Source organism: Phaethon lepturus, unplaced genomic scaffold, assembly GCF_000687285.1.
Source record: "Phaethon lepturus isolate BGI_N335 unplaced genomic scaffold, ASM68728v1 scaffold14439, whole genome shotgun sequence".
Lineage (NCBI taxonomy): Eukaryota > Metazoa > Chordata > Aves > Phaethontiformes > Phaethontidae > Phaethon > Phaethon lepturus.
Window position 1 is genome coordinate 37,148 of NW_010561314.1, and position 25,006 is coordinate 62,153.

At 45.4% G+C, this 25,006-nt stretch overlaps 1 protein-coding gene across 1 annotated transcript; it reads right to left on the reverse strand.

The window, feature by feature from the left end:
• Positions 1-1,414: 1,414 nt before the first annotated feature.
• TRIM29 (tripartite motif containing 29) lies at positions 1,415-25,006 on the reverse strand. The gene is made up of 9 exons (XM_010293973.1): positions 24,149-25,006; positions 16,417-16,512; positions 15,010-15,243; positions 14,461-14,659; positions 10,451-10,534; positions 6,869-6,928; positions 5,519-5,617; positions 4,329-4,405; positions 1,415-1,477 (listed from the first exon to the last, which is right to left on the reverse strand). Exons 1-9 carry the CDS (start codon positions 25,004-25,006, stop codon positions 1,415-1,417), a joined length of 1,770 nt encoding a protein of 589 aa, XP_010292275.1.

Sequence of the window (25,006 nt, forward strand, 5' to 3'; positions counted from 1 at the left end):
CCAAGGTTGAGCCTCAGAAGCTTTGTCTGAGATGTCGTATTAAAAAGCAGCACGTATCTTTGCATGGGGATTAGCAAGAAAGTTATCTTCAGGGAGTGATAGGTGTGACCTCTCTCAGCAAGGTGTCGTAAGCATTTGGGGGTAGGAAAGGTGGGGAGAAGCTATTCGAAAAACCACTTGAACAGAGCAAACCATGAAAAGTAGCTGTTAGGTCTTGGCTCTCTGTTCTGCAGCCGCTCATCACCGTTTGAGGGCTCTGATCCTGCAGTGGGCTCCCATTGACTGGCCTGGGGAGGTTTTTGCGCAGCACGGACCTAACCTCTCGGCTTTGTCCAAGGGGAAGGAAAATAATCTCAGTGAGATCAAGGAACGGTTAACCAGCCCTAGCTGGTTTGCAAGCTGGGTGCTGACGAGTTTTATCTATCCAGGGGACAAATAAAATATATTCTGAGCAAAAAGCTATGGTACTAATTCTCGTTGCCCATTGCAGAAAAAAATAGCTGAACCACAATATATAAATCAATTTTGTTTTAGGGGAATTAAAAAAAACACCACAAAACAAAACAAAAAAGTATCTGACACCTATGGCATCTAATCAATCTTATATTGGTAGGATGGATTTTCTTTTTGTTTCTTAATTTGAAAAGGTGGCTAGAGGGTTACTTTAATGGGATAGAAAGCCTCTCTGCCCTCCACCGGTAGCTGGCCTTGGGCTACAGCAGCTCTGAATAGGTCCTGTTGGATGGCTTTTTGGAAGGCAGCAGGAGCAGAGCTGAGCTGACAAAGGGCCCTGAGGGAAGCGTGCTGCCACCAGCATGGGCTGGGGGGAGTCTGCAGGGATCCTGGGGAGGTGGCAGCGCTGGACCCGATCCAGCGAGAGCTGTGTGTCCCCACCCAAGGCAGGGCCGGGTGACAGGGTAGAGAGGCATGGGAAGAGCTTTAGCCTGTCATCGCTCCCAGTGGCTGGGGCCTCTCCATTTCAGGAAGACCTTTGGGCCTCCCCAGCTTGGGACCTTCACCAGGACTTAACTAGCTATGGTCATATAAACACACTCAGGACAATGGGGCAACTGGAATAGCAGAGTTGGGTTGGGGGGGTGCTACCCAAGCATGCATGCTTCCCAGGAGAAGCAGAGCAGCTCGCTCTGCAGAAGCAAAGGGAAGGGCATTGACAGAGAGGGAATAAGAAGGTGACAGCAGAGCACAGGGTTACGTTGTTAAGGCCTGCAGAGCTTTCAAGGTGATTTGGAAAAAGTCCTTGTTTCCTGTAGTAAAGGCTATTCCCTTCTGCACCTTCCCTCTCCCTGGCAGAGATTAGAGCAGTAAGGTTAATATAGTAGCAGGTACATCCATGAAAATCCGCAGCTGAGTCTTCACTCCAAGTGCTGCCAGCTCTTCCCTAAATCTTCAGGAATCAAGGTGCCTCGTTGGAAGTGGCTCCATTGCCTTTGTTGACGTAAAAGGGGCGGTAATGTGACTGCAATGGAGAATTTGGGGCATGTGAGTTTGACCTACCTTCTTTTTCTGACCGCCTATACTTCACCCTCCTAGGTAGCCCAACAACACATATCTTAACATACTCCTACCTTAACACCTTCAGTCTTTCCTCTTGCAGAGCAACACTGCCTCATTTCACTACTGGAGGAGCTGGAGTGATCAAATGCAAATGGTCTTGCTTTTTGATTTATACACATGCTTTGCATGGACTTCATTCCTGAGCCAAATGAGTCTGTGCATCATATAAAATCTCAGACTATGACTCATGGTTTGATGAGAGGTTTCTGGGAGAAGAGGAATGTCACCTTTATTTTTATGCTTCTGTTAGTGTCTCTTAATTGCTCGCTAACTTGAGAACTCATGGGAGTTTTCACACTTAAAGCTATGCACAATTATGCGAGCGATCAACTAAAATCACATCGTATTTATTTGCGCTCTCTGGCTGGCAAGCCAAAACTCTTGTGCATGGAAATTCTCACACAATGGCGTATTGTTTATTCACGCCTCTACGTGTTGCAGGGCTCAGCACTAAATGTTTGTGTAAACAGAAGCATAAGTGAAGAGATGGGGCAGAGCCTAAAGGAATTACAGTATTCTGTCTCTCCAGCTCTGTTTACTGTAGTCCCTAATTGTGTATCTCCTCATCAGGACCTACCCCTGGAATTTCATTCTTATCTGCACCATTACAAATAAGCGACACGTGGCAAAGTTGTGTCGCACAGTCTAGTGTTGGCTTGGGATGACTGCAAAACACAAAAGCCAATTTATTGACATAATCTTTAGCCTGGACGAGAATATGCTTACAGCAATGAAGCAGTGACTAAGGCAATCAGGAGCAACTGTGGTTTTGTAATGTCTGATCTGTCTTAGGTTTGATCCACTGCCCAGATCTCACTTGGAGAAGGTGGGAGAGACCTCACAGCAACACAACGGTACACTTTTGTGCAGCGCACTAGTGCAGGAGGCTGGAAGCATGGGCAGAGCAAACCCAACCCATCTTGCTGCTCAGTGCTGACTCCCAATACCTCCTGCTCAATGTTCCCTTTTGTTGAAATGCTTTTCATTTTATAGCTTTAATTTCCAATACAATTAAGAGATGGAAAAGGGGGGCTTCATTTTAAAGAACTCCCTGTAGGTTAAAAAGACATTCCTCCTTAAACAGTATAGTCCTTTTTAAAAATTTGTATTTACAGAGCTTTTAGAATGTGTATTACTTAAATACATATTTAAGACTATTTTAAAAGCTAGATTATTGGACCAATAGACCATAAAAGCTCCTACAGAACTACTGCAGTCCAGAGTGTGTATTTCTATTTTGGGACCTTTTAATGCTTATATTTATCAATTCAATTGTTAGGTTCAGGACTAGCTGGTGAATATAGGCTATAAAAATAAAATAGCCACTACAAGTGTATGCATGAGAGAGAAAGGGAGACGGAAAAAGACTGGTGACTTCATGTGGAGCCAGGCTTTCTCGATGGGGATTAAGGAAAGCATGGGTTGTGCTCACGGAGCATGGCACACTGACTGTAGTACAGTGGGCTGCTTACTGCTAAGACGACCATACCTACATCCACCAGTGTCCAATGCTGACAGAGACTTCATTTCCCTCACCAGACTTCCCCAGTATAACACCACCATTAGAGAGGATAGGCTGGTATCCAAAATCACTGGGAAGAGTCTCCATCTGGGCACACACATGATGAAGTAGATGATCTTTTAGAAAGGTGGCAATCAAACACCAGACAGAGAAGACACTGCAAAACTTTGCTGTTCCTAAGAGATATGTTTTGCTGTAGCACATTCAGAGAGTCAAGGCTGGATTTTCTGAGAGTGATACAGTCCAGCAAGGAACATCCCTATCACTGGCATTCATCTCCTGGTGGGGCCTTGAAAAGATAGCAAAGACATACTGCAGTCCTTAGGCAGCCAATTCCTAACTGTTGTGTATTTTCTCTGTTTTATTCTTTCAGTGCGGGAATGCTCTCAATCCTTGACCCTCTCCTTTTTACAAGTCTTTTTTCCAGGGAACAGTAAATAATCTTTCACAAATGTATAATCAGAATTAAAAAAATAGGTTCCATCCGTGGAATGGGGGCAAAAACTTGACAATCTTAATTCAGATCATGCAAGGTCTTAATGCAGCACAGTGTGAATGGATGTAAAGAAAAAAAGATGAACTTAGTGTTTCTGTGGTTATGCATTAACTGTTTGTTAACCTGGTATATTTTAAGATTACAAGACCTAAAATATCACTGCCTTCTGCCCCTTATAATGGACTGTTACCTGTCTTGTGCTAACACTGCAAAAGGAGTGACTTACAGATGTTCTAGTGATTTATGATCGTAGTCTGACCCCTCACCTTTGATATTGTATCTGCCCACTGTAGGATGTAATTAGCAAGATACTTTTATATGGTTGTCTTTGGTGTAATTTACACTATCTGTGCTTTCTAGATGTCACAAACTACCATGAGTGTATGATAGCCCTGCAGGGAGCAAAAGCACTACGGATAACAGCATGTGTGCTGTAATATTTGTATAGCTTCTAGAAGCCTGGATCAAATTTTGGACCAGGGCAAAATCTTTTCAAAATGCTGTTTTGAAGTATTGATTATTCCTACAACCCAGAACAGTGGCGGCAGGGGGGGTTAATCTGCATCCCTCTGTGGATGCAGTTAACCACAGAAAAAAATAATAGAAGCTGTTGACTTGAAGCTTTTCCTTTACCATCTCCAAAGGACCCAAGCCCTAGCCTCAGGTATCCCTAGAACAGATAGGTCTCTTGCTGAAGCTGTGCACATGCTTTCACACCAAGGGTATATTTCTTACCAATACAGACTGCTTAGAGGATTTCCATGTCTGTGGCGTCACCTTTGCAGACTGATGTCTCACTATTGAAGGATAAGCTGTGACAACATAAAACAGCCTGTTACAGATCACTCCCTGCCACCATCCCCATCTCCTCTTGCGAGCGTCAAGATGAGTAGCAAGACTGGAAGTGCCACATAATTAGTATTGCATTGCTTAACATTAAAATGCAGCCATTTCTGGGGTGGGACACAACAGCCATCAGGCAGATGCCTATTCCACCACCCAGTCAGATAGGAAAAGGGAGTAAAGAAGGTCTGTCTAATTAAAATGGCTGAGGAATGCAGAGAGGTGGAATGCAATCAGTCCAATTAAATTTAGGCCAAGTCCCAAACTAAGCATTCTGACTCTTGCAAAGAATACTATAAGGTATTTAATTAGTGCGAAGAGCCGAGGCCTGGGTTTCATGTCAGAATTTAATGACAGTGCCTCTGGCAGCGTGATAAGCCCTAACCCCCTTCTACCACACCAGCTCAGTTCTGCTTCAAAAATAATACCAGCCCTGCTGAATCACAACCAGTTTCAGTGTTATCAGGCAATGGCCTTTCCCCACCATCTCCCATTCGCATATTAATCGGACCTGCCTCTGCTTGGCAGGTGCTGATGCTCTTGGATTCCACCTCTGGTGCCCTTGAACTAGTGGGTAGTGAAAAGAGGATTATGAGATGGTGAATGGGGGTTTCTGGTTCAGATGAAGGAGGACAGGCAGCTAACGCATATTGTTTTTAAAGGTTGTGCTCAGTGTGGCTATTATTCTTTCAGGACAATAGCTGTTTTAAAATACTGATGAAGCTAGAGGGGTGAATGGCCATGAACATAATTTCCTAGTATCTTTCTGTGCCTTGTCCCTACATCTCTAAAATCATTTAAAATTCTCATCTCTATACATTGCAAACAAAATTTAAAACCCCTTCAACTACTCACTAGATATAACTTACTAATATTTTTTAACACTTTTAAATAAACTCCTGTTTCCCTGGTTCAGCAAATATAAACACGTGCTTATATCTGGGAGATTGACAGTCAGGGCGGGAGATATGGGCCACGTGTAGGACTGCTCCAGTCTTCTCTGGGGGAGCAAGAACAGGACTAAATGTCTTATCACCTAAAAAAGGGGCAGAAGGAAGGGGAAAAAACTAAATGCCTAATACCGGTCTTAGTGAAGAGGCTCCCGTCAGACTGTTTGCTGAAGTCACCAGGCGGATTCTGTCCCACCGAGGAGAACTGAAAAGGTAGCTTAGTACCATTGCCTACTGGAAGATAGAAGAGGTTGTGTTATTCCATGGTGTTGCAAGCTGCAGTGGGGAAGCCTAAGCATTTCAAAACACACCCTGTAAAACTACTTTCAACCAGCTTGGGGTAAAATGGGAACTAGTAGCTTTGTCCCTTTTCTCTTAGTAAGAAAAGGCAAATGAAAGCAGGCAGTTGTGGGGTCCCGGTGTACACAGTGTGCAAGTGTGAAGAGATCCCAGTGCTCCAGGCAGGAAGGGAAAAGCCTTTCTCTTGAGAGACTCAGAGTGCAGGTGTTACTGAAGAGCAGCAGCTTCCTTGTAGGTAAACTGCATTTCCAGAGACTGGATTAATGAGGCAAAACTACATAACTGCTGAAGCTCCCTTGCTTCCAAGCAGTTGAGGCTTTATTCAAAGCCCACTGAAATTAGAGCAAGGCTTCCCCTCCTGGCCTCCTTGGGGTCAGGCTCTCCTTGCCAGAATGAATCTGAGGGCAGAGATGATGAGAGGGAGACAGCCCTGCCTGTGGCATGAAAAGCAGGAACAACTTAGGTGTGGCTGTGAGTCACGAGAGCTCCCCCAGGTAGAGTGGCTGTGGATGCTTGTAGGCTGCCTCTGAATGAAAAGAAAGGCAGGACCCTCTGAACATGAACAAAGCGAAGTAAGAAAATATAGGTGAGAAAGAGGAAGGTGAGGATCTGGGAAGAAAAAGCATGACTCGCTGCTGCTGGTTCTTGGTACACTATCTCAAAGCACCCCCTCCCTGTTGTGCTCGACGCTGTTCAGACAGTGAACATTGGGCAGGCTCTGTCTTTGAGAACTTATGAGCTAAATAAAAGTTGTATGTGCGATGGAGAAGAGCAGTCTTGTGCTTCTGAGACTGGATGAAGGTATTTGGAGTCCACTCCTCGTTCTGCCACAACCTCCACAGATTGTCTTGGATGATGTTGGCACTCCCGTTGATTGCAGCTGGTTAGGTATCTCAGGATCTTTGCAAATTGGCACCTATGTTTTCCATCTTCTTCTTTCACTGTCTGAACAATGAGGACCAGGTATGCCTTTCCCTCCTATATACAAAGCACCTACAGCACTGAGACCCTGGTGTGGGTGTACGCAGACGGTGCTCATAACCCAGCTAAGAGGTGGTTCTGCGAGTAATTGACAGGTGACAGGACAGCTGAGAGGGGAAGCAGAAAAGGTTGGTTAGCTAGCTAGAAAGCTGTGGCACGGGGGGTTAGATCCTTTCAAATTGAAGTCGGAATTACCCGTACCAAGTGTTTCCTCAGTTGCTTGGAAGGAGGAAAATTCCCATGATCGTGGGTTGAAACTGGCTGTAAAACAAGAGCATCCAGTTCAGCAGTCGGCTCCTGATGAGCTGGCTCAAAGGCCTGTGCCTGGCATTGCTCTATGAAACAGTCCCCACCAATTTGGAAGCAGCCCCAAACCAGAAATCTGGGTCCAGGGAGTAGAGAAAAGCCTGGTCTTTTTTTCTCTGGGTTCTAGGGGATGGTGAATAGACTTCTCATTCAGAGAACAAAGCGCTCTCACTGCCACGCAGCTGTCTTTAGCTGTGTTAAATTGCCAACTCAGGTTTGTCTACTCAACATGACTATTCTGCAAAGAGACCTGCAGGCACAGGCTTGTATTTGGAGCTCAAGAGACACAAGTAGAGGAACATTTCTTGCTCAAGCACACATTGTCTCAGCCACTGTGACAGGCAGGTATGCCAGTGTTTCACTAGGACATCATGCTGTGATGCAGACTAGTGCTAGTCTATGCCTTTTGTGAGACTTTGGACTCCCAGAAGAGTGAAAAAGAGATGAATACTTTGAGCTGTTATGCTGCCATCCTGTGGACTGCTTTTTTATTTAAGTAGTGTTTCTATTTAAGCAGTTTCTGTCCCTCTCTGTGTGCCTAAGTCCTTCTACTCTTCATTCAAAGACTGCCAAATGCACAAGATGATCTTTCCAGCCTCCTCCTGGCTTTGGCCAAATTGTTTGCAACATCAGGAGAAGAAAGCTCAGTGGAAGAGGACAGAAAGGAGTGTCGAGCAGTTGAACAGATTGTTTCTCTATTTTTTAGGCAGCATTTGAAACCTTTTATGTCTCCCCTCTGCCTCATTATGTCATCCCTGCAGGCAGATTCTCTGTGATACTGTCTTTAATGACAAGAGCAGTGGAAGTCTCCTTGAATTTAAGCAGGGCTTAAAAACCTGTAAGTTCAGCTCAAATCCAAGCAGTTTCTTAGTATGGGCCACTGAAATCAGCATAAAGCACTACTTGGGTAGTATGCCTCAATGCAGCAAACAGACTTGCCGCTGTGGCCTCAGGCAGAATTTGCAGTGACCCAACCTAGCTGAGAAAAAGGGTGTGTTATAAAACTATCATGAGATATTAAAGGATTCTGCGGATATTATGGAATGCAAAGGATGGTCCTCTCTTTTTTCCCTCCCATTTCATGGAATTCCTTAGAAAAGATGCAATAGATGCAGTGCTTGATTTCTACATGACACATTGACAGAGCATAGAAAGCTCTAGAGAGTTAAATGATTGTGGGTACATTGCATTATTTATCAGATAATCCTTTTCTAGCCAGCATGTAAGCTAAGTGGGTCATGTCTCCTGTTTTGCCTACTGATTCATTCTGTTCCCACAGTCCCCATCAGTGTGGTTTCAGCAGCTGGTTCCCTTCTACCAAAAGGGATAGGGATCATGCTTGAGCCCTCATCCTGGTGGAGAATCCACTGCTGTTCAATCCACATTTCAGCAGAGACTGTGTGTGCAGTCACGTGCTTTGGGTTTTTTTAGACAAGGGAACTTTGTTGGTAGAAAACATAGCATGAGTAGTTTTGGAAGGCAATGTGTCTGCGCTCTCAGGAAATGTACATGTGTAGGTGGAACAAACGCTCCCCCAGCATTTGTATATTCAAAAGTCCATTGCAGGAAGCAGCAGCCCGCTGAACTGCAAGCCGCTGTACAACCCTCACACTGCTCTGCAGCTGACTCTATCTAGCAAGTGTCCCCACTGGCTCCAATAAACAGCACTAAGAAAGAAACCTGTGTCTAGTAGTCCCTGTTGATCCCTCCTGTCTCTCAGCACATCCTTCAGGAGGCTGGGATGCGGGATCCCAGCTGGGAGTCCCTGCTCCCAGGTCTCAGCAACTGATCCTCCAGAGAGGAGCTGAGGAAGTCCAGGCACTACGGTCCGGAGGACCGAGCAGCCCAGCTGTGCCGTGCTGCGGCACTGCTGCAAATGGCTTCTCCCTTCCTTGTGGCACATCAGGTTTCAGCCCTGTCCCAGGCACGCAGGGGAGCAGCGGTGCCAGAATGGCATTGTCTACCGCGTTCCTCCCATCGCCCTCCCCCACCCCCAACTCTTCAGGGGCATGTTGGACCTTCTCCACCTGAACCCAAAGCCTTCCATTTTGGGTAGAGATAGGTTCAGCCCATGCAGCTTTAGAACTAACTTTCAACCGTCCCTTCAGGTTGCGGACAGTTTTGGATGCGGGGCCGAGTCTCTCCCCAGCGCCGGCAGCTTCGCTTAGCAGAGCGTGCGTTTGCCTGACAGCGCGGGGCCTGGAAGGCCCTGAAGCAGCTGGGGCAAACGGCAGCCGTCACCCGCCCAGCGGCGCCTGGAGCGGGCGGTGCCTGGAGACGGGCTCCGTGCAAAGCGCACCCCCGTTGGCAAAACGCCCCTCTGCGGCCGCTGATGAAGAGGCTGCCCCTGACCTGGGGGGCCTGCGGGAAACGGTCCTGCTAAAGGCTCGCGGACGCGGAACGGGGCCTGTTGCCCCTGCCCCTGGTACCTGCTCCAAACGGCATCCTCATCCCCACGGCGCCGGGCACGGCTGCCAGCGAGCTGCCGGGCGTGGGCCGGCAACAGAGGAGAAGGGCAACGTGGAAATCCAGAGAAAGGGCTCAGTGCCGGGGTCCGGGTCATGCCCCTGAAACCCTAACGACAGAGCAGGCGACATGGCGCTTCAAATATGCCTTCAGGGGAGTGCCACTGCTAATGGCTGGCATATCCCTTCGCCCGCCCGCCATCCGGCTTTGCAGAACAGCAGCTGTAAACACCTGGCAATCCAGGCAGGGCCTTGCTCTCTAGGGACCAGAGGAAATTCGGTTACTGATTTTGTGCTACGCTTTCTGTTCTTTTGCTTCTACACGCGTTGCTTTGCCTAGGCTTTTAGCATTCTCAGCTTCTGGCTCTGGAGGTCCAGACGTTAATTTAGAAGTAGACAACTGCCATTTCTGCCGTTTTACAACTGAAGGTGTTGAAAACAGTCATTCACTTCAAAGACTCATCCTGCCATGTTCAGGTAACAATTGGAACATAAGTAAATCACTAGGGCCCTTGTTGTCAGTGTCAGAGCTCAGAAGGGAACTCCAGGCTCCTGCTTTTTAGAATACACTCCTCACTGCTTCTGTCCTTGCCCCGTAGGGGAAAAGTATGTTTTCTGGTGAAAGTAAATTCCTAGCGCAGAGCAAGCCTAGTGTAGCTTTCACACTTGATAGCACAGTGGGGGAAGCTTCTGGGGGAGAATAACACTTACTTCAACCCAGTAACACATGTTAAAACTCCCCACAAACTACACTCTGAAAGAGTTCAGCCGCTCTAGCTCTCCTCCATAGAGTTGAGAACCTTTGCTGCCTTATTTAAAATGAAAGAGCAAAAACTTCTCAAAGCTTTATAGGTTGGAGAGAAGACCTGGCATAAACAAATGCAGAGGGACTGATCTGGTCCAGGGAACAGCAGGAAATATGAGGGAAAGCAAATCTGGGGACGAATCATTAATGAAGTTCTTCTCCTGCACTGTGTTTAGAGGAAGCCTGACCACCATTAGGGTGCCATACCTTTGGGAGACAGGAACATGGAAAATCTCTTCAAGTTGTCGGGCTGGTTCCACTCATAGTTGTTCATCATGTACCGGTGGTCACCTGGAGAAGCAGAGCAGGGCATGAGCTGGAGGAGGCAGTTTAGTGGCCTTGAGAGGTATGGGAGGAGGGGGAAAGGGATAACAGACTGGAATTGCTTCCTGAAGTGCTGCAGGAGAGATGATTCTGCCCTTTGAAAACAAGTTCCTCTATTTTTTTGATTCCTCTGTGGGACTCTTGGGCTGTGAGGTAAAGCCGTGCTATAGCTGCGCAGAGGTTCAGCCTGGGATAAAAGAGAAAGCTCCCTTGGAGGTGAAGCATAGCTGAAGCATTCGGCCATTCAGTAGATACGCTATCTGCAGAAAATCCGTAGGGACACTGGAGGGTTGAGACATTTTCCTACTAAAATACTGCTGTGTGGCTAAAAATGTATCCCACTTCAAAAGCAGTGGTTTGGGTTTGGCTTCTTTTGTGTGTTTAACCTGTGCACAGTGTTGGCTTTCAACCAGCAGATCCTGAACTGTGAGTATTACAAAGCTCAAGAAAGTCAGTGTTGGGAGGGCTCAGTGGTTTGGTTTCATCAATTTTTAAAGAAAGATGCTAATCTGAGTTGCAAACAGCTCTAGCTTCCTGGGCTCTTTGACAAGGGTGTTTGGTTCAGGCCTCATGTAAAGCGGATGAAACCTACCCTTTTGCCAGGTTTTATGCAGCCTGGTTTTGGTTTTCCAACACTGATGCACAGGAAATGATGCTCTATCAGTACAGTTCCTCATGAAGATACTTTCTTTTAAAGTCTCAAGTGTTATATGAACCTACTGTTCTGTGCAAGAGGGTAAATTTTGTTCCCATGTTTGAATAGTTCCATTCTTTGATTCTTAAGTCACTGAACAAAGTTTTATGTTTTTTCTCTAGTTTATTTCTGTGTTACTTAAATTCCCTGGATGCTCTCTGATTATTTTCCTCCTTGCCACACTACTAAGTGGGTACCTGTTATGACAACTAAAAGAAAGTGGATTCCCTTTGGAGTCTGCTATTAAGCAGGTTTCATTCCATTAATACAATATTTCTTCCTGGGAAGTTTTTTACACTAGAAGATCAAGCTGGGTGCAAATGAATTCATTGCAATGACTCAGGGGGAGTCTGAGTTAATTAAATCCATTAAGTAATTGTGGAGTTATTTCCTTGCAGTCACTAGATGTAAAGTGCTGTCCTCTTTCAAGTGTAACTGTGGTTTGAAAAAAGAAGAGCTCTGAAATTTCTGAGACTCACCTTAAATAACATTTCCTAGCTGAGTAGATACTACTGTTTTTCTCATTAGGCAGACTCCAAGCTGTGTCTGTTAAATCCCTGTTAAAGTTCCTGAAAGTGCCCAGGTTTCTGGCAGTAGTTAATTGTTGCCCTGCTCAAAAATGTTTTGGCACTCGAATCCCATGGATGTCAAGTACCGTTGAAGACTTCTGGCCTCAGTAACATAGAGGGGGACCCTAATTAAAAGTGATCAAGTGATCAAGAAGTAGTCAGTCTTTATCCAGAGCTACAAGAACTGAACATATGCACACTCTTGTTTGGTTATACAAATGGACAAGAAAAACATATTTTCTTCAGGATTGGCAAAAAACAACTCAGCAGATGGAAGGTAACTTCCTAAGTTATGGTAACTTGAATGCAAAGTGCTTTTATGCTACTCATCTAGTTTTCAAAGTGCTGTGAGTAGTCAGGCATCCAAAACCCCTTTGGCATTATGCCACCCCAAAGTTTGGAAATTCTGCACATCTCCGGGTGAACAAAGAAGAAGGAAAAAAAATGTACAAAAGTGATTTTTGGATCCGAGCTGTCTGTCATGTACTTGTATTAAGTTACAGCCAAATCTCTCGGCAAACCTTAGCACAAGGAGTGTTGAAAATGACCAGCTACGTTGCAGTGTTAAAAGTTGGAAGACAAGTACTGTTCGATTTCTACTTGAAGGGGTACTACTTCAGGGGTAGGGAGAGTTTAAAAATCTGGCTCTAGCTATGCATCGTGAGCACTTTGAATGCGATTCCTGACTTTTCTGAAAGGTTGATTCTCTGGACCAGAAGTGTCTGGTCCATCTAATTCATGTCTAATGGAGAATGATGGTGCTAGATAAAAATTAATGAACTGTTTGCAGTGAAGGCTCCTCGGGGCCAGGGACTTACTTTTTCTCTCTATAATGTAGGAAGGCAGCAGGCTGTCACTTGATGAATACTAGTGATTCTCATTACAGATCTAAACATACTCTGGTCCCATGCCACCTTCATACTTACTGCTCTAGATTATGAATGCCAGTCAGGCTGATTGACAAAACCAAGGCTCTGAAAAACATGAGCCAATAACTGAACCCATGTTGTTCTGACCTCTATTCGTCTTTTCAATGGGCTGCTTTTTGTCTGGGTTTTTGATGTTGGGGTTTGGCTGTTTCTTCCCCTCCTCCTTTATCATAACATCTTGTAATGTGGATCTGTTGCCTTTTCTGTTGCCCAGGAAAAGGGTGGTGTATTAATATGGGAGGAATGTCTAGTGAGTACTGTGAATTTGAATGAAATAACAGTGATCTTGCAGATTTGCAGCAGAGTTCCTCAGCTGCCTGTGTTGTGTGAACTGGACTTGAGATTATTCCTGCATCTTTTCAAGTCACAGATGCTCCTGGACAGCAGAGGGCAATTTATCCTCACATTACCTATCCACCTTCTTGACCTTTATTGTTCTGGTATCTGGGGTTCCACAATTATTAATAAATTATATACTTATAGCAGCCTGGTGAGATAATGATTAATTCCGATCCCTGTTATTCTTAGTGCAAGAGGTCATTTCATGGGATTAAGTAACTTGCCCAAGGTTACAAAGGCTGTTTGTGGGAGACCTGGGAAGTGAGCCTCAGTTGTGGAGTCCCATTCTAGTGCCCTGTCCTCCTAATCTTATGTATGAGCTTGATGCAAGACAAGTCCTTTCTGCAGAACTAATTGGGAGACACAGAAAGTAAGTGGGTTCTAAGACTTAGAAGGTTCCTTGCAGTGCTGTGATATTGACCGTAACTTTCTATTCACATAAGAATGATCACTCATTCTTAAACATCACTGAAGCGTGGGGACCCTTTGGCACTGCATGTCCCTTGAACAGTGTGGCTCAGGGCAGGTGGGAATCAAAGCTCTCCTCAGTGGAACATGCAGAGAAGTACAATCAGGGAGGGTTATGCCAGTTCAAGTTACAGCTTAACTTGAACACCAAAATGGAGACCTTTTCTACTTGGAAAATCTGTGATTAGATTTTCAGTGACAGGTGCTTGCAGGGTATTTCATGTTCCAGCCAGGCAAGCAGTGGCTGAAACAGGCTGTTGTAAAATGGTATGTTATACCAGCACAGCAAATGTGCCAACCAAGCTGTACAAATAGGCTAATGACGGGATTTCAAAATTGCCATACCAGGGTAGCTACAGTCACATTTCTGCCACTGCCTTCTCAATTTCCCTGGTGAGCGCTGAGTTGCCTTAGTGTATCTGTGCAGTCCTCCACATAGAAACGGTTGTGCTAAGCTTGCAGGGGCTTGCTGGAGCCTGGTGCAAGGCAAAGAGTCCCTGTTGGCCTCTTGCAGGAGGGAAGGGTCACTGTTCTCGACCCCCAAGTGAAGTGTTACCCTGAAGTCCCACACAGGACGTGGCTGAATCGATTAAAGACTGCAAAGCCATAACACGCAACAGCACTCAGGGAAGCGGGGTTAGTTTGGACCCCTGGGTCCCCTACACATGAGATACTTGAAACCCCTGGCAGTTCAACTGGCTCCATCCCCACATAGGTCTGGTAGGATAGCTCTGATATTTCAGAATGAATTCCAGCTACAGGTAGTGTCTCTCCCACTTTCCCTAGGTTCTTGCTTACTTTCTCCTCTTTCAGAGCACACTCGTCACACTTCATCTTCTCTGAGCTAAGCTATGCCGAGGGAGGGAGGGAAGGGGCAGATCTGAGATACTTTACCATTCTCCATGTGGTTCCTCTCTATGAAGTTGCGGCCCAGGTCGGCCTTGCAGATCTTCTCCACATGCCTCATGCAGACATTTAGGAGGTCATCCCTGAGGAGTCCCATAGATGGGCTCATGCTCTCCCCTTCAAGCAGCACACTGTATGTTGGGAGAGATGGAGGGGGGACGTAATTCCGCATCAAAGCCCCAAACTCCTGCCAAAAAGAAGGGAGGAGAGGTTACTGAGGAACATAAGAGACAGAGGCTAGATCTTAGGGAACTGGCCAATGCTAGGCTCCAAATAGTGCAAAGGACAACAGTGAAGATGAAGGGGGCAGACAAATGTTCTGCCCATAAGCTGGAGCCATCTACAAAAAAATCGGGCATTGGCATGCCTAAGTTCATTCTTCACCTACCACAGCAGAGACAGCTTCAGATGTCAGGGCTGGTTCCTGCTACACATGTGCATTGAGCTGGAGAAGATTAATGCATCTCATACCAGCTTGGGATACGTCTTTGGGACAAATCCTGTCCTCAAAGGAAAGGAAAATGAGATCTCAGTTACCTGCAGGAAGAGCACAGAGTCACTGATCTGGTGGATCTGCTCCCTGTTCTCCTTGTCCTCCCGCAGAAGCTTTGCCCTCTCTTCCAGCTCATCCACGATTTCTTTCACATTCTCTGATGCAATCTTTTCCCTCTGGTCCAGGGCAGCCTTCACTTCATCCCTCTGCCTCTCCAGGTCACGGATCAGCTCTTTGAAATGCTGGTCCACTGTGGCTTTCTCATTGGTGGTGTAGTTCTACCGAGGGAAGGGGCAGAGAGAGGAGGCAGCAGGAAAAGACACAGGAGAAACAAAATCTTAACCTTCTTAGGGAGTCACTTGCTATAGAAGGATACAGAGGGGGATACATCCAAGCATTCTCAGCATTTAGACTGTGACTATGGAGACTCTATGTATTTAAGTCTTAGCACTAGAAAAGTTGTGCCAAGAGAAGTAATACTTGTTCTTGGTGTAATTGTGTGTATGTAATCTGCAAGACATGCTGTCTTCCTAATTATAAGAGCGTATCTTTTATTTAAATTCATTAACTTCACTCTTAGGTGATATTTAAAAACACTGTCTAACCTTCTAAATCGTGGTTCTGGCTCCTCAAGAATTTGAGGACCAAATTCCCACCATTTCCATGGATGAAAGGTGCTGAAACACTTTTTACAAACCTGACCTCTAGGTCCCTCTGAAATATTCCTCAGAATGACTGTGGGTGTAACTATATTCAGAGTTAGGATTTCTAGGTCAGATTTCCAATAATAATAATAATAATAATAAAGCAAACAAAAAGCAGAACTGGCAAGCCAGTGTGTGTGTACCACATAAAAGGGAGAATGTCTTTGCCTATTAATATTATGCAAATTTTCTGGGGTGTCTCCAAATAGTGTTTTCACTGCTCTATTCAGTTAGGGTATAAATGAAAAAAATTACTATATTCTAATGCTCAGCGTGGTGAAAGAATTACAAAGGAGCCCTATATCAGTATGAAAATAACTCGTTTCATTATAAACATGATGTTTGTTGGTGTAACTGCATCTATGCCTGTTGCCGTATCTCTGAGCTCTCCTGGAGTTTATTTTTGTGTGTGATCTAGCAGGAAAAAAAGCAGCACACCTTTGTTTCCGAATCAGCCTGGTTACTGGTGATGGAAGAACTATAAGGGACCCAAAGCAGGGAGGTGCCTTGGATCATTTTGTAACAAGGCTGTGCTGCCTCTTCTTGATCTCCTGCAGGGTATGTTGCAAGATGACTTCAGTGGGAGTTGTTGTTTCCAAGATTTGGCGAGAGTGATGAGATAGAGACTGGGTAAGGGTGGAGTAAGAGCTGGATATGTCAGAGAAATTGAGGAAAGGGATGTGAGTGGAAAAGAAAGTGACAAATACAGGAGAAAGAAGTAAACTTAAAAGAATATCCCATACGCACCTTGATGCGGTCCCTCTCCTTCTGCCACTTATCCATTTCATCTTCTACCTCAATGATCTTCAGCTGCAGTTGCTCTTTCTGTAGTGAAAGCTCAGCCTGTGAGAAGAGGGGAGTATGATGAACTGGGGTTGAAGGTGGCCTACTTCAAAGAGGTGCTGTGTTTCCACTTATGCATTTGGCCCTGAACAATAATAGCTGGGAGGTACAGGTTCCTGGCACTGCTTGAAGTAGAGATCATGTGCTGACACTGGACAAGATCCCAGACCTTCTGCCTGGGTCAAGAGATTCTCCCTCAGCAAAGAGCAGCAGAAGCACCCACCTACTAGGCTACCGTCATGGTGCCACTTTAATCACACCAGAGTCATTAGCTGGAGGGAGAAGAAGCCTGTTTCAAAATTCAGCTGCGTATGCAGTGAAGGGCCCATCCCAGGGTGTGCCTCTGCAGCAATAACAGTTTTCATCTAATTACGGAATGACGTTTGATGAGTGTTGCAACAAGAGGACGATGCCTCCGGCAGGAATTCTGTTTAGACAGGATTGTGGATTAATTTGCTCTGAATTGAGAGAGCTTTCATGTGATGATGAAGCTGGGGAATGCTTGGAAAAAAAAAAATCACAAAAGAAGGAGGGAGGAGGCATAGTCAACTGTGCTTGGCTTAGATCAGCAACTTCACTGGGATTCATTTGCATTTCGTTTTGCACTGCCTTCCCAGAGAAGCTCAGACCAGACAATTGCATACAAGGCAGTTCAAAGAAGTGGAACCCGTGGAGGGCTGGGCAGCCACGCACTGGCATAACATGCCAGTTGGTGTGCATGCCATATCTCTGGATCAGACCAGGACCTGGCTCTTTAGTAATGCCTTGCGCCGTTAACTCTGGGCAGCCCCTCCCTTGGTCGTTCATATTCACCACGTCCCTGCCCAGCACATCATGACAAAGCCTTTGTTTACACATTTCAAGATCTTTCTGTGTTTTATGTGTGTAGAGGTTGGTCACAGCACAGCTATAACTACAGGCAATCTGGCTACGGGACACTTATCCCCAGAGCTGTTTAGGAACGACGCAGTTGGCAGAAATTACCCATATTCCACAATCAAGCTATGTCATGTTAGAAGAGTTCTGAAAACCCACTGGTCATGTGGGATCCTTTAGCAAATGGTTGTATTACCCAAAAGCACTTACATTTAGGCCAACAGTTAGAGGCAGGGGAGATGAGGGATGGATAAATCCACTCCCACAGCAGCTAACACAGTGAGGTCTCCCTGCTGTTAAAACACAAAGTGTAGTTCACGCTGCTTTGCCACCGATCCAAAAACATGATACAACATGAAAACTGGGGTCTTCTCTCGTGATCGTAGTTGCCGTTGGGGTGGGAGTTTAAGAGTTTTCAATTCTCCACTAAAGGGGTAGAAAACAGCATCACACAATGAAGAGCAGGCAACCAGCTCAGACCAAGGAAATCAGCCCATCAGGGCTCCTGTCTTGGTGCCAGTCACCATAGTGTCTGAACATCCTCTTGAGCTTGAATCAAGCACAGCTGCATCTGAGAGCCATTGACTCTAGCTGTTCCAATTTAGAAAATCTCTATTTATAGAGGGAAAACAATTTCATAGGGGAAACAAAAAAGGCAAACGTACTCAGAGGTAGCTCAATGTCAGAAGAGCTGCATCCTCATGTTGTCGTTGTAATTGTCCTTGCTTGTTGAGAGTTAGGAGAGCACTGGCCCTCTAAATAGTATCCATACACCCTGACAGCCTTCAATAGTCAACTGAATGCAGTCATGAGCTCATATTGTACAGGGATTCAGAGCAGACATGGAAGGGTTTTGCAGTACAAGATCATCAGGGAACCATATGGGTATCAAGATGAGAAAATTTGCTCTACTACTAATCAAGAGAGTAAAGGCATGAGCTTGATCCTGTAGTTTTCACATTTTCAAGGCAGTGACTTGGAGGAATGCATGTTTTTTTCCATTTTCATGTGCACTGTGAGATGCCCTCTGCATCAAGACACAAAGGTGTGCAACCATCTTTGCACAGCAGGGAAATGCGTTGAGGTAAAAGCATTTTAGGTCCAGATATCTATTGCACTGCAGTAACCAATGTGAGAAATTACACTAATGCAAGTTGTTTCCCTGAGCCACAGAGCTACATCCAGATGGCATTAATTGTTAGCAAAGTAAAAAGCACATCTCCTGAGCAATGGGAGGTCTTGTTTCCCTCTTCATTCCTAAATATCAGGATGTTCTTATGACAAGAATGTGAGTGAAATCATACAGAGGGGGACTGGAGGGATTTTGGGGGGGAAGAGCAGACCTTTCACAGCCACATAGACACTCCCGAACACAAGGGGTTTGAAAAGAAAGGTAACAAGAAGAAAATTCAGGTGATGGCTGGAAGGTGGTGATAAAAATATTGTACTTTTATAGTACTTTTTAATTAAGATGGGTCTCAAAGGAATTTTGCAAACTATTACTTGCTCAAAAGTGATAGCTAACTCTTAACAGCTTGTTGCAGTTATAATATCCCTTCCACCCAGAAAGGTAGTTTGAGTGCCTCTGGGATGGGATGTAACAACTATTTAAGAGGAGACCCACACTACAATTTCGAGTGAGAATTATGATTTGCAAATGGAAATTACAGAGATAGTTCCAATAGCTGGAATGTAAATACCGCAGTCATCGAGGTTCAGCGTGGGTTAAAACACCCATACTGAGGGCAAAAGGAAACATTAGTACAGACACCAGCAAAAGAGGTGAAGAGACGCGTTTCACTTCATGATAGTAGAAACATTAAAACTAGTCTTACCATAGAAAAAAATGTTAAAAAAGGAGTCCAGGGAGACTATGGAATAGTACAAGGGACATTGGCACAAGAAGGCGGATTTGGTAGGGATGCTCTGGGAATGAACTGCAATGTAAGGGGTTCAGCAAAGGCTACTTCATTATGTTTTTAAGGCCCTGTTTGGTCTGGCTGGAAGATTGCTTTAGCTGTCCACATATATCCTGCCTTACATTTAGAGTGTGGTGGTTACAGGTAGCAGGAACAATCAACTTCTCAGCTTCGTTCTCTATGGAGAAACTTCTCAACTATCTTTCTTCCTATTTCTCACATTTTCCAGGGTCAACAATCCCTGATCCCCTCACATGATGGACCACCCAGAAAAATCCATTGGGTGAGACTTGGGGTTCAGAAGGTCCTAGTGAAAGATAATATAGCAGCTCCGCCCATTGTGAGGGGAGTCCGTGCAGTGCAAAAACAACAATAACAGGGAAAAAAATCTAGGAAATACAGGTTTAGACCATTCAGTCTGACTATAGCAAGTTGAGAAACACTAGCCCTGAGAGGATCCCCTATTAAAGTCCAAGTTAGTTAAGACAGTCAAGAGGCCTAGTTCAGAGAAGAGAAAGTTCAGAGCATACACCTAAACATCCACTACTGAACCCAGCCCTTGTGCTGTAAAGGACACAGAGATGTGAGATTGAGTCTTTCATCATGATGCAACAACTCATTTTTGCGAGGCAGCAATACAAGCATCATCATGCCTTAATGCTCTGGGAACCTGGTCCCTGAATCAGGGAACACCCCTGTGTCACCAGCCTGGAAGAACTATGTTAATTACCTGACAGCACTAACTAAATGCAATAATGAAGCTAGAGAAGAAGTGTTTAAACTAGTTGTCCCAGAACAGGGCCTGTGTTGGAAATGACATGGCTGAGAAACCAGAAAATTGTTTGAGACATCATTTCTGCTGGTTTTGCCATTACATTTTTCTATCTAAGCTTTTGTTAAGTGGGTGCCAGTGGGCTACAATCTCTGGAGACTTTGCCAACATCCTGCAAAAATGCCACTAGTCACTGCATGAGCTGAGGCCAGAAAAGGCTCTCTGCTTTGCACATTTTGAAGAGAATTCCTTACCAGCAAACTGTTGGATATTCTCTAGGTTCTGCCCTCACTGTTGAGGGATTAATGCAGAATGCAGGCAAACAGGCAAACCTACTCTAAATCACATTCTGCAACAGGTCAACTTCCCCAGCCTTCGAGCTAGGAAGAACGTCCTGCAGGTAACTGCACCACCTCTGTGGAAAGAGCATCTATTCTAAGCTGTGTCCGCAGAGCAACCACAAGTAGTGTAGATAAGGTCTCCCAGCCGCATTGTGCCCTAACTTTGCATCAGTGGGAAAGGCCAAAAGTCCTTCCACTGGCACATTGATACGCTCTTGTTTGCTCTCTATTCAGACAGTGCAAGCCGTACAGAGAGGGCTCAGATGGAAATCCCTCTGGATCCATCTCTGTGGACAGTTGACTTCAAAGCCTAGTTCAGACTCTGTGAAGTCTCCCCTTTTAAAAGCTGCTTTGTTGAAACGAGGAACACCCAGCTCCCATTTCTGCATGGCAGTTCTTTGCTGCCTTTTTAAACTTGCTGTACAATGTGAACTTTTCTTTAAAGTCAAAGAATTAAAGAAAAAAATCAAAGTGCTTTTCACTAGAACTGACCTGACATGCTGAGTACTAAGGCTGGCGCTGGATAGTAACGCCAGGTTATTTACAGCTCTGTGGCTGGCAGGCACATGTGAAGTTGTCTTGTTTTGAGAATAGGCCTGTAAAACAGGTTTTGAATGAAGGATCCCCTTTCAAAACGAAGGATGCTGTCTGAAAGCGGGGGTCTGGTTCTGCTGATAAAATATGCTGGCCAGAGGGTTTTATTGGAGTGTACAGGCTGCTGTTGACAATTCTCAATTTTCAAGCGTATGTGGTTATTACCCAGCCTCACGGACTTTTTCTGGGTTGTTTCTTGTACTGATTCTGGTGGGGGCATTACTTTTCCTTTAAATCTGTAGCAGGAAACTAATGCAAAGTGGATCTGGGGAAGGCATTAAAGGTTTGCTGGGTAAAATATGCTAATAGCACTGGGTGGAAACTCGGAAAAAATGTCTCTGTCTTCCCTGCCAAGTTGTCTCTGTCTGACCCCCTATGCCTTTCACTCTTGTCTGCTCAGCAGCACACCAGGAAAAGGAGGATAAGTGACTCTCACCCAGGCTCCGAAAAGTGGAAGAGGCTGCTCTCTTCTCCCTCTGTCTCACAGACAGAGAGATATCAGGCTTTCCACTGCTTGCCTTAGTGCTGTAACTAGTAGGTGTTTATATACTGGCTTGTTTGCATTCCTCTTCTTTTAAGCTGTACTGTCTCTGTCTGCACTGTGGAGCAAGCAGAGTTACCTAATTCTACAGAGGGATCCTAAGGCATCCTTTGCTTTCCCAATACTGAAGCACAGCACCTCTCTTCCCTACAGGCCTATAGCAAATATAAACCCATGGAAGAGACTGTAACCTGCATTAATTCTGCAATACAAAAGGAATAGATGTACCTAAACCAAGCATATTACACCTCATTATGTGACAGTTTTGTGCCACCAAATTGCTGAGCACCCAGACTGACAGTCAGGCTTAAGTGCATCACAGCATAGAACACTCCCCCCACACCCCGCTTTGAGTTCTGCTGGAATCCTCTCCAGGTTTGGAGTGACAGTATAGCCAGGGACTGGGAAATCCTTGCAGATAAACCAACTGTTCCTTGACAACCAACACCCTGTGAAAGGGTCTGTCTGGATACTGTGGTATTCTGGTCACCAGTCGAGTGGCATAGTTAGCAAATTTGGAGACAGTAAAGCTACCCTTGGAGCTGCTTGAATGTCAAGCTGTGAAAACGGGGCAGGGATGGGGTTGACCTGATGTGGAGTTTTTGCTTGCTTTCCACAAAGGCCAGCAGCACCAGCCACACTTTGCCACTCTTCAAGTTGCGGTCATATTGCAGCTCAGCTGATTTGCAAGACTTGAAAAGAATAGGTGGTGCACACAAGGGACTTGGAAACGTTCATTCCTCTTTGTGGTTCTTGCTAAGGCTCCACCAATGGTGAATAAATCAGGGCTAGGAGTAAACATTTGTAAGCAACAGCTATCCTGTTAATTGTTTTTGTCTGAGTGAATACTCACTCAAGTTACAACATGATCAGAACTTGTTGTCAGGAGAAACTTGCACATGTGTATGATTCATATTGATAAAGCCCTAAATCCTTTAGGCTTAGCAGCAGCAGAAACAGCACAGGACAGTACAGAAACTAAAGCACGGAGCTAACAATGGTGGCACAAGGACTCTGAGAAAGAAATCAAACATCACTTACATCTTAGGTAAAATCTATGGTTGCCTCTTTAAAAGCAAGATATTCTAGGTCCATCCAACCACAGGAAGAAGGCTCTGGGCAGCTTTGGTTCCTCAGGGAGCAACTGTTAACCTTTTTTCAGTAGAAATGGGTAAGAGGAATTGGACAACCTGGCAGACACTAGACACAGCTTTATGAGAGTTACGCATATGCTGTGTTCAGAGCTGGCATCAAAAACACAAGAACAAGCAATTATGAAACAAACAGCAGGGCTAGCAAGCCCTGCAGGAATTTCTTTAAGACAGACTGGCTGAGACATGGAAGAAACCTTGTCTGGTTTCAGCAAGGCTGCAAGTTGGAGATGACATTGCAAGAAAAGACCAAAAATTTGCATGAGGACAGAAATAAGTTGTAGAGAAGATGCTCTTTGAGCCTTCTGAGATAAATCTTCCTAGCACTTTAGAAAGAGTTAACTGTTCTTCCAAGTTAAGGATAAATCAAGAATTTCCAACAGTGGGTGGTTGTATTTGCCTGTTCACCACATCAGAGCGCTGGCTTGGGCTGTGCTTAAGACTGGGATTTAGCAGATCTTAGTGCCTGTCCACTTTCTGCCATGGACTGTCTCTGTAACTCTAGGCAAATTGTTTTACCTTACCGTTTCATGGGTCTCCTTTCTGTAATCTCTCCTGTCCTGTGTGCTTAGATCAGAAGGTTTCTAGGCCAGCACATGCTCTTACTATGGGGACGTACAGCACCAAACATGGTGAGACCCTGGTCTTTACTAGAGCTAGTGGAATAATCATACACACACCCAGAACACAAAGAGCATGAGACTTTAAGCAAACAAAGGTGCAAGTCTTTTCATTAGAGTGAGAACTGTTCCACATACCAGCCTCATCTCCTTAGATGTCCATCCTCTAAACCTATTGTAGTAACACTTCAGGGGAAATTATAATGTTTTATGTTTGCACCAGGGTTTTTTCTTCATCTAAGCTTCAAAAGACTCTTCCTATAGGTGAGGCTCGGCACTATTATATCCGTAACACAAAAAAAAAAAAAGAAAAACATAATCTCACTCTAAGTAGCTGAGATGGACATTTTCAGTAATAACCTAGCAGACACTGATCTGACTACCTGTATTCTGGAGGTCCCGAACTTGAGCAATGCCCCTCCACCTTTCAGGCTGTGGGTAACACTACACAAACTCTGTCAAAACCTGAGAGAGTTTTTTGAAAACTTAGCATGTAGGGCTTTGATTTAGCTTCTGCTGAAAGTCAGTGGTGCAACCAGGGGTGGAAACCAGGTTCTCCACAAACCCCCCAATCCAGTCTGCTACACAACACCAGTGCTATGCTGCCGTAACCAGCCACTAGCAGAATGACAATACCATTGCAGCAGAACCCGGGCAATATCAGTTCTCCACTAAACGCTTCCCATCTACCACCCCTGCATCCCAGAATTACGCTGCAGACATGATTTTAGGAGAGACTGTAGGCTGGGGAGCAAAAGCTGGGGTGTAATACTGAGGTCCTTTGGAAAGGCTGATGGGAATGTGCAATAAAAAGAGAATTACCTCTTTTCCCGCTTTCTCAATCTCCACTGTCACTGTGCTGTGGTTCTTGTGCTCTTGGAACATGCAGAGGTAGCAGATGCACATCTGGTCTGTCTGACAGAACAGCTCCATGGTCTTCCCATGCACAGGGCATTTTCTTGCTTCAAAGTCCCTGATGGGGTCCAGGAGCTGGTGGTCCCGGAAAGCTGCTCCCTCCAGATGGGGCTTGAGGTGCAGCTCACAGAAGGAAGCCTGGCATACCAAGCAGGACTTCACGGCCTTTTGCTTGTTATCGATGCAGGAATCACACAGAACATCCTCGAGCTTCACCCTGGGCCGTGACCCAGCTGCTCTGTCGGGCTTGTTGAAGGTGGACCTTCTGAGGTCCCCTGTCTCCACCAGAGGGAGGGAAGTTTTCTTCAGGTCCCCCATCTGCCCCCCAGAGAACAACGACTTCCTCCCTTCCCCTTCACTAGGTAGGAAGCTCTTTTTGGAATCCAAGGAGAAGAGGGACTTCCTGAGATCACCTTTTTCTGCAAAGGAGAGAGGTGGTCTCCTCATGTCTCCTATCTGTCCGCTGGCGTATTGCATCTTCTTTGAATCTGCCGAATCCATGCTGAAGTAGGTAGATCTCTTCTCATCGGATGACTCCACAAACTGAATGATGGGCCTCTTCCAGTCGCTCCCAGAGAAGAGGGAGCTCTTGATTTGCCCTGTCTCCAAAGAAGCACCACCAGTGCCCTTCATAGCTTCTTTCTCACCTCCACCAGGGTTTGTGGTCTTCTTCACTTCTTCTTCTTTTTTGGGGGCAGATGGATTCTTCACATCCTCTGGCTTCCCAGTAGTACCATTTGTCCTTGCTACACTCCCTGTTTCCAT